This window comes from Montipora capricornis, chromosome 3, assembly GCF_036669925.1.
Source record: "Montipora capricornis isolate CH-2021 chromosome 3, ASM3666992v2, whole genome shotgun sequence".
Taxonomy (NCBI): Eukaryota; Metazoa; Cnidaria; class Anthozoa; order Scleractinia; family Acroporidae; genus Montipora; species Montipora capricornis.
In genome coordinates this window covers 3,033,788-3,050,196 of record NC_090885.1, presented here as the reverse complement: position 1 = coordinate 3,050,196, position 16,409 = coordinate 3,033,788, and the positions used below count along the sequence as shown (strand labels likewise).

The window sequence follows — 16,409 nt, the reverse complement described above, 5'->3', positions numbered from 1 at the left end:
ATGAATTCTCTCTATACACAGATACACACTGCTTAGGACAACATTCCTTTACACTTAACATGGCTTGGGCAGAGCCGATTTGTCCTCAAACTCCCACGGCCTGCTCCCTCCTGGCCATGAAGCTCAGTCGGTAGAGCAACGGTGATCTAATCCGAAGGTCGTGGGTTCTTCATCCATCATAATTTATGCACCCAGTAGCGTTGGCCTCACTTGAATTCTGTCCATACACATACACACGCTGCTTAGGACAACATTTCTTGGCACCTCAAGTGTTTTATTCCTAAAAAATGATTCTTTGCACTGCACGACGCTGACGACATGCGACTTGATCAACATTGAAAATGAACAATATGCACACCGTTGTTCAAGACCGAAAAAATGGAAAAATAAAGGCGAATACAAAGCAAATAGTAGACAATACCTTTATTTATTGTTAACTGACAATTTTCTGCTGTGCCTTCAAAAAGGCCACTAATGTTATCCGATCATTGGCCGTTTCATTAGCAACACGAAGGAATCTGAATCACAATTTAAAAAATAAGTTCCCTGAGTGACACCTGTTCGTTTATTCATCGGAATTACTGATTGGTGATAATGAAGATGACAATGCTGACGTTACGATGACGAACATTTGTAAACTGACAGAATTTGCAATCGCAATTCGTTTACCACGTTTCAATTCGCTTCAGTTAAATTCTTGTCAGCAACTTACTGTTTCAGTGGGCATTTTTCAAATGCAACTATGGATGTTTAAGGTTTAATGCGCCTGTGGGAAGGATGGGAAACTAGTTGTTCGACGACGGGCGAAAAGACAATTGAAACATCAGAGTCCTAAGCAGGATTCCGTAACACCACTATTGAACTACTTACTACAACTCCAGGGGAGCTAGGTCCATTCAGGGGAGTCCTGAATGGACCTATTGTGGTTTTCCATCCTTCCCACGGGCGAATTACGTCTTAAAACTGTATAACATGACAAAAGAAAAGGGCGCGCTCTGATTGGTCAATTACCCATTTATAATTTGCCCATGGGTGAATGGTTATGACGAAAACACCGTTGCGTGCACCGGGAAAAAATTGCTTTTTCCTTAAACTGCAAAAATGACCGACCAGTGTAGTGCCGAAATTTCTCTGCAGCTTTGTTAAAAAAAAGGCATGGAAATGTCATGTTTCGACCCCTTAACGGGTACTTTGCCCGAACAACTTGCAAACCGACTTGCAAGCCAGCTCGACGAGTTAGTGAACGACAGGAATTCAAAGAAGACAAAAGATGACACAAACTGTCTCATGATGTTTGGTTTTATAAAACAAATAGTAAACAGTTTAGAAGCCAGAGTCCTCTCGGTTTTCGCCTCGTGCGACTCGTGCTTAGAAACCTCCCCTGTGCAACTATTATTCGCCGAATGAAGGGGGTAGTTTCTAAAGAAACTGTGGTGCTGCGTCAGAGTTTTATACTAATCATCTCTAATGGAGAAAAGATACTAAGCAATATAAATGTGCTGTGTGAAGACAAGTTAAAAGGGAAAACAGCTCACTTCCGTTTGCCGTCCGCGTCTCAAAACTGCGCGTGCTTAAGCTCCCTATTGTCCATTCAGGACGTAGACAAACGACCTTCAACTCGCCAGGAGTTCAGTAGCTTCGGAGGTCGTTGATTAGAATCCCTGCCCCAGGCCTCTGATTTTTCAGTCGTCCTTTCGCCCGTCATCAATCAACTAGTTCACCGGGACTTTTTCATGTCGTCCTTAGCGACGTTGCCAAATACATTATTTGTCACAATAAGGGAATAAATTTTACAATTCTTCATGTCGCGTGTCTTGTGCTTCTTCCATTTCGTCATCATTGTCATCTTCTCCATACGCATCCTGAGGCTGCGGGATGTCCTGTCCCGGGGAAATCTCGGGCTCTCGTGTCCAATCCAAATACCTCTGCAAGGCGCGGTCAATATTTCTTCCTACCTCATCTTTTGTGACAATGTCCAAGCTGCTGTTGTCATCGCGTAGTTTATCAAATAACTATTTTAGGACACAACAGGAATTATAAGCATTTTTGTAAACACACTCCTTTTTCATAAAAACGTCTAATTTGGGGACTGAGGCTGAACGTTTTTTTCCCTTGCTATTTTTGACTGAAAACGTTCTCACTATGTTCGACTACAAACTGTTTCTTTAGTGTATCGTGCAATAAAAAAACCACATTGTTACTGTCAAAAAAATTCCCGAAGAATTCAAATCACAACTGATGATGATCGTTGAACGACTGTTGAACGATCGAAACATGTCTTGTTTACATTTGAGAGTGGTTGTCCATTTTTTAAAAAGGTTCTTATAAAAAAAGTGTATCTGTGTTGTTAAAAAAAATATCATTAACCGCGGGCGATGATATTCAAAACGTTTTAAGAAAAGGTATTTTTAAGGCTTAGTAGTACAGAAACAAAAACAAAATTTAACCAAAACAAAATTCGTTTAGGAATAGAAAACCAGAAAGTTTTCCAGCAACACATTTAACAACATTTATTTGAACTCTACCACAAACAAGGGCATTACTAAACCCCGAAACAGCGAAACGAAACACCAAAACATCATGTACCATACATTGAATACAAACCGACAAAGGTTGGATTTGAGATTATTGCTCCTAATTCATTAAGACTAGGATTCAGATTAGGACTGAGTATAGGAGCAATAATGTTTTAGGCCTAATTAGACCTAAAAACTATATTTAATCTCAAATCCAACCTTTGTCGGTTAGTATTCAATATATAGTGGGGTCATACGTGGTGTTTTGGGGCTTCGTTTTCCTGTTTCGTTGTTTAGTAATGTCCAACAAACAAATGTTACATTTTATAATGCAACAGTATATTAAAAAATATATGGGGCACTTTCCATCTGACCAGAAGACTTAGTTACAAATTTCAATAATTTCATGTGACGAATGGAACAGCATTTGCCGGTTGGCGGCTCGAAACCAATCACACCAACGAGTATTGCCCCAAAATGTAAGCAGCAATTGTGCGCGGGTGGGAATAAACCAATCATAATGGGAAGTGATTTCCGCTTGTTCCGGAATTGTGGAACTTCATTCGCGAGTATACTCAAATTTCCGAACTTTTTTCCGGAATATTTCCGTTCCATCTTACCATTTTTCCCAAATTTTTGGTCGAATGGAAAGCGCCCATATCGTACCCAGTGTTGTTACCCCACAAAGAGGCTAGACTACTAAGAAGTTGTGTTACCACCATTTAATAGAGGGCCTACATCACAATCTTCTTTGATTTTTTAAAAATTTAACTTACCGATTTTGCAAAATCTTTTGTCCCTTCGGTTTCCTGCAATTTTGAAGGCAAGATTGAAGGCACTTAAAGGGGCTAGGTCACGCTATTTTTGGTAATTTTGTTTAATTTTGTTAATTATGAGCTCTAAACGTCAAATTGGCAGAGCAAGAGTCTTTCAATCACGGCCACATAACAACTGAGAATGATTTTCCAGCTTTGTAAATGACATTTTGATAGACTGATATAAATTTGAAAAAAGGTGGGCCGACGTTTTTCAAATTTACCCAAATTCAATCCATTTCAATCCTCTCCAGTTTTGTCCATCCATACATGTCCCTTCTTGGCTTCCCTGTGTTTTGTTAGAATTCTTCTATAGTTTTGAACAGTTATTTTGATATTTTAGTTAATTCTATGACCATTATGATCAGTGCTGAAATTGCCTAAAATTACGTGACCTAGCCCCTTTAAGAGAATTGTCATTAAAGCACACAGGTGCTTAAAGAATTATTGGGTGGTGCCGCATGGTTGAGAGGTTCAAGCACCAGACTCAGGAAGGTTTAACCCACTCACAACTAAAGTACCCCAAATTGACAAGTAAAATCATCCGGCTCTGGAAAGAGTAAAATCTAATTGGTTAGTTGTTAATTGGAGTTCACCTGGATAGTCAATGGTTTTTCTCCCATGGATGTGGGGGCCTTCGCATATGAAGGGGGTGGGGATGCTCATCGTAAATTAAACCCCTAAAGGAGACCAATCTGGGCTTCGCCCAGGATTTTTTTACCCCTAAAGGAGACCATATTTAAAACATTTAAAATAAGTAATTTTATACTTCTTCACGGAAAACCCTAAACAAGACCTTTACGGCTGCATATGGCTTAAATAATGTTGATTGCGTTTTCCCAGAACACCCTTAGTGAGACCAAAATCCTAAATTTACACCCCTCAGCGAGACGACGAGCATCCCCACCCCTTTCATAGGCAAGTCCCTCCCCTCCCAGGTTTTGCTCTTAGGTCTCAGTGAAAGTGATCAATTACCAGCTACGAAGGACATTGAACAGTTGCCAAAGAAAGTTTAAAAAATTCCAGGCTTGAACGAAGTCTTAGCCAGGTCCACACCGGAAAATGTGCTTTGTGCCATATCATAATTATCAATGTGAATTGAATGAAATAAATGTACCGGTATATGTATTTGAAGTACAGGTTATAGACGAAAGGGAGACATGATCCTCGCACTTGGCTGCACAATTTGAGCAATTTTTCAGGTCTATAATTAGAGACAATTGCTTCACTTGTGCAGCTTAGTGCAAGTACCAAATCTCCCTTCCGCCTATAACCCGCATTTCAATAAATACATTTATTTCAATCACCGATCCCTTTCATGGGAACACACAAGCCTAACAAATTGACCTGCTCCAAACTATGAGGTTTCATAGCCAGAGTTGGTGGAGGACTGCACCGGGATCACAGAGGTCATGGGTTTGAATCCCGTCGGAGCCACCTGAATTCTTCAGGTGTCTTTAAGAGAGTGAGAAAATAATTATTGCTTAAATTGGTGAGCTAAGTGTGAGGATCATGTCACCCTTTCTGTTTCGATAAATATCATTGTGTTACTTTAGACCACTTTTATATCATAATGGTGACCAAATACACATTGTACACTGTAACTTTTTAGCCTTGTTACCATAGGAAAAGCAAAGCCAATGGGTCTAATTAGAAGATTCAAAGAATAATAATCATAATAAGTAAACACGGTGGTGGATCTAGGAATATTTTAAGGATGGGGGGGGGGGGGGGGGTGAATTGAAAGAATCGAATTATATGTGAAAAAAGTCCAGATAGTTTAGGCTGCCATTTTGACTTTATGTTGTGTATATGTAATCGCATGGGCCCAAGATCAATCCCAGCAAAAATAAAAATACAATAAAAAGCAGGTAAATACCAAAAAAAAAAAAGGAGCCAAAACAGGGGGTGGCTAGCCACCCTAATTGACCCCTGGATCTGCCCCTGAAACAAGGTCATATAAACACCTAGCCTGCGTAGCTGACAGTACTTTGGCATGCAGAATAAAGTCCTCCTCCCCATTCTCTTCACACCTTTGCTGCTTGCTTTTAGCGGCTCTACTGCCAAAACTTTATTTTGCGTGCCCACAATACCGCTACAAAACTTTATTCCAGGTGCCTACAATACCGCCAGCTACGCAGCTAATAAAACCCTAAAGGGAATTTACATGCATATAACCTAGCCAATGAATGGCTGTGGGTTACTAGAGAACTCCTGATGAATACTGGTACCCCTTGGATAAACTGAGTCAGTGATAGAGGGACTCAGGAAACCAGCACTTTGGCAAGAGATTTTTTGAGACGTACCCTGATATAAGCATCAATCAAGCTGTCACGAGAAATGTGTCCATTTTGAAGCAAAAGATTTTCGATTATATACCTGAAAATACAAAGAAACTATTGAAGGCTGAATCTTTGCCAGCCTTTTGGCTACTTAGGGCAAACCCTGAAAAATAAAGAGTTTAATATCTTACAGTACTTACTTCATTTTAAATACACTTTTAACAGTGCAAATAAACATGCTTCTAGACAAAAGTCTGACAATTAAATGCTGCTTTCTTTTTTACGATTTATTTGCTGCATCAAAGATTAGGTTCAAATGATTTTCTTTTTATTTTGATATTCATTTGTTAAATAGATGATTGCAACGTAGTTGAGTGTTTTGCTGTGTGTTGTTTGTGTGTTCATTATATCTCTCAGATTTTATCTTTAGTTTTCTCAGTTACCGGTACCAGTATCTAGGAAAGCCACTACCCTTTCAATTATTTCATTCTTTATTAGTTTTGCAAATTATATTGTTTGAAAGAGAAAAATACTTTTTGGCAAAAAAACTGAAAACAATCATGATGAAAATGCTATACTGATATTTGTGACAATCAAAACAAACATGAAGACACAATAAAAGTGAAACATAATTTATTGGTGATCTCATTAATGGGGACAGTTTTTCAGTGAGTGATTAACCCATTGACTCCCAGGGGTTCCCCATTGATGAGTAAAATCATCTGGCGTTAGACAGAGTAAAATAGAAAGTCTGGCCGGTTTGGACGCCAAAGGGTTAAAGACAAATAATATTAGGTTTCAACTGAACATAAAACTTAGCATCCCTATACAGATATCTTTTGTGTATTAGAAATTAGAATTAAGGATGATATAAACTATTATTATATGGCTTGTGTTTGTAGCCGATATAACACGCCCTGTGATTGGCTAATTGTGACTGAATTGTAGGGCATTATTCTCCCGTAATGCCCACGGGCCGATTACGGACTTGCAAAAACAAAGCAAAAGGTAATTAAAAAGCCATATAATAAACTACTTACCAACCTCACTTGCTCGGGACCGTACTGGGGAATATTGGCCCTCGGTCCTTTTTGTACGGACCTCGCTGAGCTCGGCCCATACTGCCACGACCTCGGGTCAATATTCCCCAGTACGGCCCTCGTGCTCGGTTAGTAAGAATTTAGTAATAGTTGACACTACAGCTGCCCCTGCTGTTAAAGTGTTACTATGACCAAAAAAACAATTTTTAGCTTTCTTTGGATTCCAAAACTATGTTAACTAAACAGTATTATAAAACTGATCAAAGTTTTAAGCCTTGATTTCAAAAAGACATCTGTTTATTTTCACTGGAATTTTCCTGTTTAATGGTCCGCCAATACTAGGTAACTTTAACATCTTGAGAGAGCTGGATCAAGGAGAAAATGACGTGAAAGACTCATTATAGTTTAAGAATGCAATGCGTGTGTATGTGGCTGAATTAATATGCAGCATGGGAGTTCTGCGCTTTCAGACTTTTAAACTCATGTTTTGCATACATGTATATAACAAACACAAACGTTATGCTTTGTGGTCAAACAATAGTGCTTTCTTAAAAAAGTACACCTAATTCCTAAACAACATCATGAAAAGTTCAGTCTTTCTTAGTTGAAATCAGCTGCTAAACTCAGAATGAAACCCACAAACACACACGATGTGATGCAGCTGACACAAAATACATGTACCAAACCACATGCTTCTTTTCATAATACTCTGCACCCCCAAATACCGATTTGTGATGAGCTGCTATCCCTGTTTATTGTGATGTCAAAATTCACAAATTCCCTTTGGGAATTTTCTGTTTATGTCAGATCCTAACCATCTCTTACTTGCGGCCGCGAACAATAGAAAACGTCATCATTACCCATTGATTCCATGTGGTCCCTGATCAAGCAAATCAAGATTTTTTCTGCCCTTCTGACCGTATATTACATTACTGTAAGTACTCATTAATATAAGCGCTGGCTACTAGAGTGCCTACTCAGGATGTTGCCTTCTGGGACAAATCCCTGCGGGGGCAATAACTTCAAAGACATGAAGCAATCAAAATTTAATTTACTCTAAAATTCCTTCATCTGGAGGTACTCGCCTGACATGTGATGGGTCAATAATTCCATATTCTGCTTCCAACGTGTTGCTAACATCTGTTCCTTCAATGGAAAGAACAAGTTGCCGCATTTCATCTCGGGTTAATTTCCTCACATCATCTTTGGTCACAAATCCCTTTTGGTTACCTCCTAGCCAATTAAATATCTGTGAAATTAAAACGGTACCATATTTCTTAACAACACAAGATTGTTACAATATTTGGTATGGTACTCATACATGTACAAGTGTATACTAGACAAGTGCTTTTTGGGCTACCTTTCAGATTTGTTATTTTGGAAGTGATTAGCCAAGTACCATTTTCCTTTTTCTGTTAGCATTTTTGGTAGAAATAATTTTTGGTCCATTGGTTATTGACTAATTCCTGTTTTATATACAGTCAGTTCTTCACCTCAGTGTCAGTAAAAGTGACAGATCTATATTAACTTGAACACTGAAAAAGTGTTTCAAATATTAAAAAAAGGAGGAACAAATATTGGAAGTAAATTGAAGGAGAGAAAATAATGCTTTGTTGATGACCTCAAAGGAACACTGTTATCTCAGTACGAAGGGTACGATAAATAAGGGTATAATAAAAAAGAATTAATATTTTAGTACTGACCATCAGTGCATGCTCTTTCACACCAGGAAGATAACTATAAAATGACTGTCCCTGAAAAACAAAGTTTACTAGTAGTGATAATGATAATATCATGAGGCAAATATTGGGTAGACTACACAAAGTTTGATCATGGTTCCATACTAATATTACTGAGCAAAGACAAACTGAATTCCTCCTAAATTTTTTTCGAAGATCCATTTAGAAATGCCTATTCATTCCACACTGTACTGGAAAAAAATTAATATGCATTTACATACATAACAATAAACGGAAAATAATTGAGATAGCTTATGATAATGAAGCAGAAGCAATGCATACATATCATGCAATCATGTGAAATTGAGCTGTCCAGGGCCGTCCTTTCTGAGTAGACCAATTGGAATGCTTGGTTTATTGCCTCTTTTTGTACTGAATTAGTCTTTTCTCCACTGTCTTTTACAGAAATTTTCCATGATGTATGTTATCAATTATTATTGGTTAGTCAAATGTAGGTATGGCTTAGACTGGATAATAGTTTTTCACTAGGTAAGTAAAAGAACAAAATTTATAATATAACATAACAAAAATAAAGTGTGTGCTCTGAACACACTAAACAGTCTGTTAACTATTTGTTAATGTGTTGAAGACTCATTAGGAAAGAGAATGACATAGAGCCAGTATTGTTTCATTACTTATTCTGAGCTCCTTCATAAGGAAAAGAGCACCAAAAAGATCACAATGCTCATTATGCTCAAGTCCTTATGTGACAATGACCTATGCACCAAAATACTAATGTAACGTAACATGTGTGATGCAATACTGAAGTTTTGTACTGCATTCTATGACACATTCCACCAATGAACAGTAGCAAGTTATGATACAGTGAGAGTCAACCCAGCTGCAGCTGCTACATGTACCGTCCATTGCATCAGGGATCATTATTATCAGTCAAACAGGTGTTCCTAACAAGTACTCATGGCATCATACCCAAGGCTGTACATGTGGGACACCTGACAAAAATTGAAGACCAGGGCCCGGTTGTTCGAAAGCCGATTAACTTAATCCAGGATTAGCATAAACTTTTGTTTCAAGTTTTAACTTTTTGGTGAAAGTTTCTTTTGCTTATTTTTGTTTTTCAAGATTGACTTCTTCTAATGTAAAGTTTTGCTGAATGTCAGCGTTGAACGTTCACTTGGGAGTAGAGAAATAGACTCCTTGGTTAATTTTTAATCTGGGATTAGCGTTAATCGGCTTTTGAACAACCGGGCCCAGACTATAAATGAGGCCCAACATGCCTCTCCTCTTTTGAAGAGTACTTAGAAATTCCTCGTAAGTCATGATAGAGAAAATTTGCCTCCACATGTGGCAATCTTAGCCACACACAGATATCTTGAACCATTTGCAAGAAAGAGTAAAAGCAAGGGGCAGGGAGAGCATATGACTCATCCCGGATTCTTTTGAGACCCTTGGCGTTGGTTGAGCTGGAATCATATTTCCGACATACCGGTATTGCTCTGCAAACAGACTAGCACCTGTTTAATACGCTTCAACTGACAAGGGAAAGCAAATCTTTTGTACATATAATACTGCATCTTTACAACATTGCAAGCCACTACAGTTACCTGAAAAGCTGCCTTTGTATATTTGGTGTACACTGAACACATTTTTAGTACCTCATGAATTACACATTATAATTCAAGTACGGTACCTCTACCCAGTCTTGCTTGCTTAAAATTCCCTTCATGTCCAATTTTGAATCATCTCCAAAATATTCTAGCATACCTTCCCTGCAAGAGCAAAAATTAATATGCAGTTAAAGAATAAAAAGCTCACCAACCATGAAAGGGATAGGAGTTAGATATTCAAGTACAATTTCATGTGAAATGAAAATACCTGACAGTTTCTAGATCAGTGTTACCCATGGAGAGGTTGCCATGACCAGGGAATTTCCAGTCCACATCCATTTCACTCAAACGCTTGTGGATAATTGTCTGATCACAGCCTGTAAAATCAATGTCACTAACTCCATCCAATCGAGAAAACAGCAATGCGACTGCTATATTTTGTGTTCCGTAAGATGTTACTTGGTGATAATAACCTGCCAACAGTGAATATGAAGTTAATTTCACCATCAACCACCATCACCAGCTGTAGTCACGTAAGAATAGAAAGGTGTAGTTTCAAAAATGACAAAATGAAAATCACAGAAATTTCACTTACTCTTTGGCAAAAACAAACAGTCACCAGCATTGATGGTAACAAAAGACCAAGGTACCTCAGAAACCTTTGGATACTTTAGCAAATCAACTGACTGAACATTTATGCGGGAAAACCCCCCCACCATCTGTGGAGGTTCCCAAGCCTTGTAAATCTTGTCTTCATACTTGTATTCAATCAACTTCCATTCTTTTGTTCCATTGTATAAACAGTTGATAGCATTGTAAGCATCTTTATGAAGGATACTTTTTGTTCCTCCACCACTCATCCACAAGTCAACCTCAACTAGTCTGTCCTTTAACAATCCACATGTCAGGGGGGGAATGACTGTCACATCCGGCCACATTGGAGTGGGGAGTTCCGACACAATGTACAGATTACTGCCACTGGTATGGTAGTTGTTGATGAAGTTTCCTGGTAAAACAGATTGTTAATACGTTTACAATTTCGCTAAACTGCAGAGTGCCTAGCCACTTATTTTCATATGAACCATGTACATGTAGACTACCATGTGTATTGATACATGTACGTATATGCCTCATTCTTGAAAAGATGCCGCTACAGGAACACAATAGTGGCCAGGTATTCTGCAGTTACCTTATGTCAACTCTATCAGATTATCCAGATACTGAACAAATATCCCGGTCTTCTGGCAACCAAATCTCCCAGCTTAAAGTGACGTACGGTTTCTGACTGCTGTAAACTTTTATGTTAGTCCTAAATTTTCCCAGAATCCATGAATTTTTGACTTCTGGCTGTCACAACATTATGACAGTAGATATTTATTGCATACAGACAGAGCTGTTATGCTTCAAGCCCCTTGGATTCAGGCAGATTTGAAATTTGATGGTTCAAAAGATGAAAATCATACCTCCCTAATAGCCCACTTTTTCTACAAGTGTGTGGTGCAATTTGATAGTAGGCAGCGCTGGTCAATTTTTGTTGTTGAGGTTTTGGGGTCATATTTCTGCGGGGGGGGGGGGGGGGAGGGCGGTGGGTAAAGGGGGGGGGGGAGCAAATCGATGATAGTTATGATAGGCTAGGGAGGGTTGACCCAAAGAAATAATCTCCAGATTTTAGATGATCTCTGGATTTTGTAATTATGCATAAAACGTATATATGTATAATGAGTTCGGTTCAAATAGTTTTCATATTCCGCATATAATTCCACACAATCATGCGATGTTGTTAATAAATTATTTTTAAGAGTACGGGCAGAACGATTCATCGTTAGAATTCCCTTTTTAATTTCTTCACGAGCTCGAGGTTTCATACTTTACCTATGGTATCTCGTCCAACTCCTTTCGCTCCAATCGGTACCCTGGAACTTTTTTCTTTTTTTCCCTCAAGTCTAACTTCCAAACCAGAAAATTTGTCTTTCATGTAATCGTCTGTCCACAGAGTGAAAGCCCTTCCTTGTTTCGCGGCCCCACGCAACACAACAGCTTTTGATGGCGACACATAGTTGGTCCAGAATTCTTGAGGAGTTGGCATTTCTTGTAAGTCGTCCACCAAATTTGTTTCTGGCGGCCTATGAGAGCCTAGCGGCTTCAGATGACCCACTGGAAGATCTTTCGAAGAGTCACTGGTGACATTTGTTAAACTCGAAGACGCGATTAATAATACGAAAATGATTTTAAAAATTCGCAGATAATTCATGGATAACGTCTGCATTGGGACTGAACAGAAGCAAAGAAGTCTTCTTAAAGTTTCATATTAAACGAAACACTCGCTGGTCGCTAGCAATTTTTTTTTTGTTAACCGACAAGATGAAATTACATGTTAAAAGTCTGGAGCTACTGCGTGAAAGTGAGGCGAAATTGGGAATGGAATGAAACAAGTGAACGGGATCCCTCGGGAGCCTCAGATTTTGGGGACTATATGGACCACAGGCACCCCAAGCTCGGTGTGATATAAAACCAACAAAAAATGTAAGGATTTGTACGGGAATCGCGATAAAGGCTTAATAAGATAATTATAAGAAAAAAATTCTCAATATTAAATACCTAACCTTATTGCCATTGTGGGCAGCCAAGAGTGAATTAGATAAGAATGTTGATCTATCACTTTGCGGCCTTGCCCCAGAATAGTCACAAATGGATTTATTTTTCGATAGCTAAAAAGAGCAAGGCTGATATAACGGTGAAGGAATATATTGAAAGAAGCCAATATTTCGAAAGGCACTGCCTTTCTTCATCAGGGTTTTACAAACAATGACTACGGTTAACAAAGGCGTTACAATTTGAATAGTGATATGGCGTGTGATTTGGGTGACAGCCGGATAAGGATTTTAACGGACTTAACGGATACGGAACAATAATAACAAGAAATGGTGATTGAAATTATATTACATTTACATGTAATTATATTACATTATATATTATATTTACAGTGGCCCACAAGGGACATGATGCAAATTAAAGAATTGCTGCAAATTGAATAAAGTTGCTGCAAATTTAAAATAGTTGCTGCAAATTAAAACATCAAAAGTATGCGCGCGCACTGAAGGAAGGACAGGTACAAAACAGAGGTCACAGGTTACAGGTCCCAAGTCACAGGTCATTGTTTTAGCAATACAGAGACAACCCTAACTGTTTACAAATGCTAACATTAGGCCTAATTAAGCCTAAGGTTAGCTTTAATAGATGTTTAGGATACGTTCTGTATTGTTAAAATAATGACCTGTGACTGGTGTTTTCTAGCTGCCTTTCTTTCAGTGCGCGCGCATACTTTTGTTGTTTTAATTTGCAGCAACATTCTTTAATTTGCAGCAACTCTATATTTGCAGCCACCGTAGGATATACATCAGCTAAAATCTTATAACTTCTTACAGTTTAAAATACTAGCAAAATATCTTACAAGTCTAAAACGATAAAAGCTTAAAATTCAAATACAAGGTGGTACTCTGGTATCGGCTAATTAGTTATACTTAAAATCTTACTCCCTTCTGTTTAATGTTTGAGGGGAGATTCAGTCGAAATCTAGGTGTAGCAGAGCCTTTGACCATCTTGCCATGATCGCGTATTCCTTAATATTGTCCATATCGTCATGAAGTTGGGGAACCAACGTGTTCCAAACTATTGCTCCTCTTCAAGCTACGGAGTTCCTCATATAGTTGGTGTTAAAACGAGGGACATCAATTGTCATTTTTTTCCTAAGTTGGTATCGCTCAATGTTATCATTTTTCTTAATAATAGCTGACATAGCTTCTGGAGTCAGGTTACTGTGGATTTTATACATAAGCTTAGCTAAGCTAATTTTATACATATGGGCTAAAGAAGACCAATTAGCCTTTTTCATAACATCTGCATTAGACATCTCCCAAGGTAGCTTAAAAATAATTCTCGCAGCTCTACAATGCAGTGATTCTAATGCCTTAAAATCTTCCTTATTTTTGAGACCTCCCCATATTGATATACCATATACGATCGACGGCATGATAACTTTAAAATGCAAGTCTAATAGCATGTTCTTTGGAAGAAATCTGCTACGTTTTAACAAGTTTAACTTATCAAGAAAGCCTTTTTTAACAACACTGACAAGTTTGGACCAGTTTAGTTGATCATCTATCAATACACGTGATAGATGAGAGTGTGAAACCCATTTGATGGTATGCTGGCCCAACGTTCACTCTTGCAATGGGCCAGTGAATCTTCCACGATGGAGAATCATTGCTTCACATTTCTTTGGATGAGGCACAAGGGAGTTTGTTTCGCACCAATATAGAAGCTCTTCCAAAGCTTTGTCACGTTCGGAAGTTACTGCGTCGATAGCAGTTGTGGCAGAGGTTAGAGCTTCAGATAAATCACTTGTATAAAGAGAAAATTAGGTCGGTCCTAGAACAGAACCCTGCGGCATTCCAGATTTAACAGTGTTAAGATCTGATTCTATGCCATTTAGGACAGCGTATTGTTTTCTGTTGTCAATTAAAGGAGTACGCCATTAATTCCAAAATCATTTTCTAATTTACGTAATAGCACATTATGGGAGACACAGTCTAATGCTAAATCTACCAGAACTATACCAACAAATTTATTTGAATCAACGGCACTCCTCCAAATTTCTGTCAAATGTACTAGCAGCAGCTTTGCCGAGTATCCTCTCCCGCGTAAGCCCATTGTTTGTCTGTAATTAATTTATTTTCAATAAACGCACGGTGAATGAACGAATCAGTAAGAATGGTTTCAAGCATTTTGCTAGGAACACTTAGAAGAGATAGGGGGCGATAATTTCCTATTTCAGTCTCGTCATCCTTTTAAAAAACTGGATTGACTCTCGCAGTCTTCTTCCACTGGCTAAAGACGTAGCCATCTTTCACACTCACAGTGTCAACCTCGTTCCCAGGGTCTCTCATCTAGACCCTGGGAACGAGGTTGTCAAAGTGTAAGGAAAACTGGGCACACTATCCACACGGAATCAAAAAACGCCTCTCATGCCATTAATCTATTCACAAATTCACGTCATCCTATTTCAACCAATAGCAAAGCTTCTCCGCACACATATAAACCTACAACAACCACAATTCCTCTGTTCGCTCCGACGAAGGGCTAACGCTCGAAACGTCAGCTTTCCAAATCTTTCACGGTGGTTATTACCCTGCGAGCAGAGTCTTTTTCGATCTTCCTAGATAAGTCGGGAAGAAGAAAATAGACTCTGCCAGCCGGCTCGACATTTCGTGTTGAGCATGCGTTAAAAATTCAAACGTATTCGGGAGTCAGTCACGCGTGACTAGTTACCGCAAATCCACAAAACCAAAACAAACAGTAGCGGATATTTTCGAACAACTCTGGCAAACACACGACAACCAAGGAATCATTTCCTCAAGATTGTTCAAGTTAAATTGCCATTTTAATTTTTACTGAAAAAATTAATAGGTTTCTCAATTCTGGTAAACTAGATTCTGTAACCGACATACGGAAAAATTCTCATGGGAATTTAGACAATTTAAAAATTGTCACGCTGTTGTAAATTTAAAAATTTTTGATGACGCGTGGCGATTGATCATGCGCACAAATAAAAAAAAACAGGTTTGGCAAGTTGAAACTGGACTTACTCATCCATTTCTTTGGATGAGCGGCAAATCAAAGAAAGTCGAGCCGGCTGGCAGAGTCTACTTTCCTCTTCTCGACTTATCAAGGAAGATCGAAAGAGACTCTTCTCGCAGGGTAGGTGGTTATTCGACCTTTATCAACTCATTTGATAAAATCAATTTCTGTCACAGTGTAAGAGTACATCAACGGGGTTAGCAATGCATCTCCGGCTTCCTTGAGGATTTTCGGTGATATGTCGTCGGGTCCTGTCGCTTTATTTGTTTTGAGATTAGCTAATTTTCTCTCAATGGCTAATGGCGATAGTGCAATGTTATTGACATAAAGATGTTGTCCATGTAGCGCCACCATAATTATGTGAGGTTTGTGAAGAGCGTGTTTTAAAGCACGCATATGAAGGGGCCATTCCTATACCCATAGCGGTACCGTGTATTTGTACGTAGTGTTTGCCATCGAAAGAAAAGTTATTCATAGTGAGAATCATATATACGTATGAGGTTACAGAGTGTTTCAGTCTTGATTTGATAGTAGAATCGGTGCAGGTATTGTGAAAATGTCGACACGGGTCGATGCCCTCATTATATGAAATGTTGGTGTAGAGAGAGATGACTCGTCAAGAGTAACAAGAGCGGCATTGTCAGGGGCACCCAACGAATCTGTTCCTCACATTATCTGTTCCCCAGAGGAATCTTGCTGGCTGGCAAAAATACAGGTGTTTCGATAAGCTGGCTGGGAAATTTTGTTATTGATAGAGGTTTTGCCTGGGAATTACTGACTTTTTCTAGCATTTCAACCCGAGCTGGCTGTAG

General features: G+C 38.8%; 1 protein-coding gene across 1 annotated transcript; it reads right to left on the bottom strand.

Annotated features, from left to right (window-relative positions):
* Window positions 1–408: 408 nt before the first annotated feature.
* Window positions 409–12,380, bottom strand: LOC138041913 (uncharacterized). The gene is made up of 9 exons (XM_068887603.1): window positions 11,833–12,380; window positions 10,556–10,966; window positions 10,229–10,433; window positions 10,044–10,122; window positions 8,357–8,407; window positions 7,739–7,902; window positions 5,638–5,710; window positions 3,293–3,325; window positions 409–2,012 (listed from the first exon to the last, which is right to left on the bottom strand). The coding sequence occupies exons 1-9, from the start codon at window positions 12,224–12,226 to the stop codon at window positions 1,791–1,793; spliced, it is 1,632 nt and encodes a 543-aa protein (XP_068743704.1). The 5' UTR covers window positions 12,227–12,380; the 3' UTR covers window positions 409–1,790.
* Window positions 12,381–16,409: the final 4,029 nt, after the last annotated feature.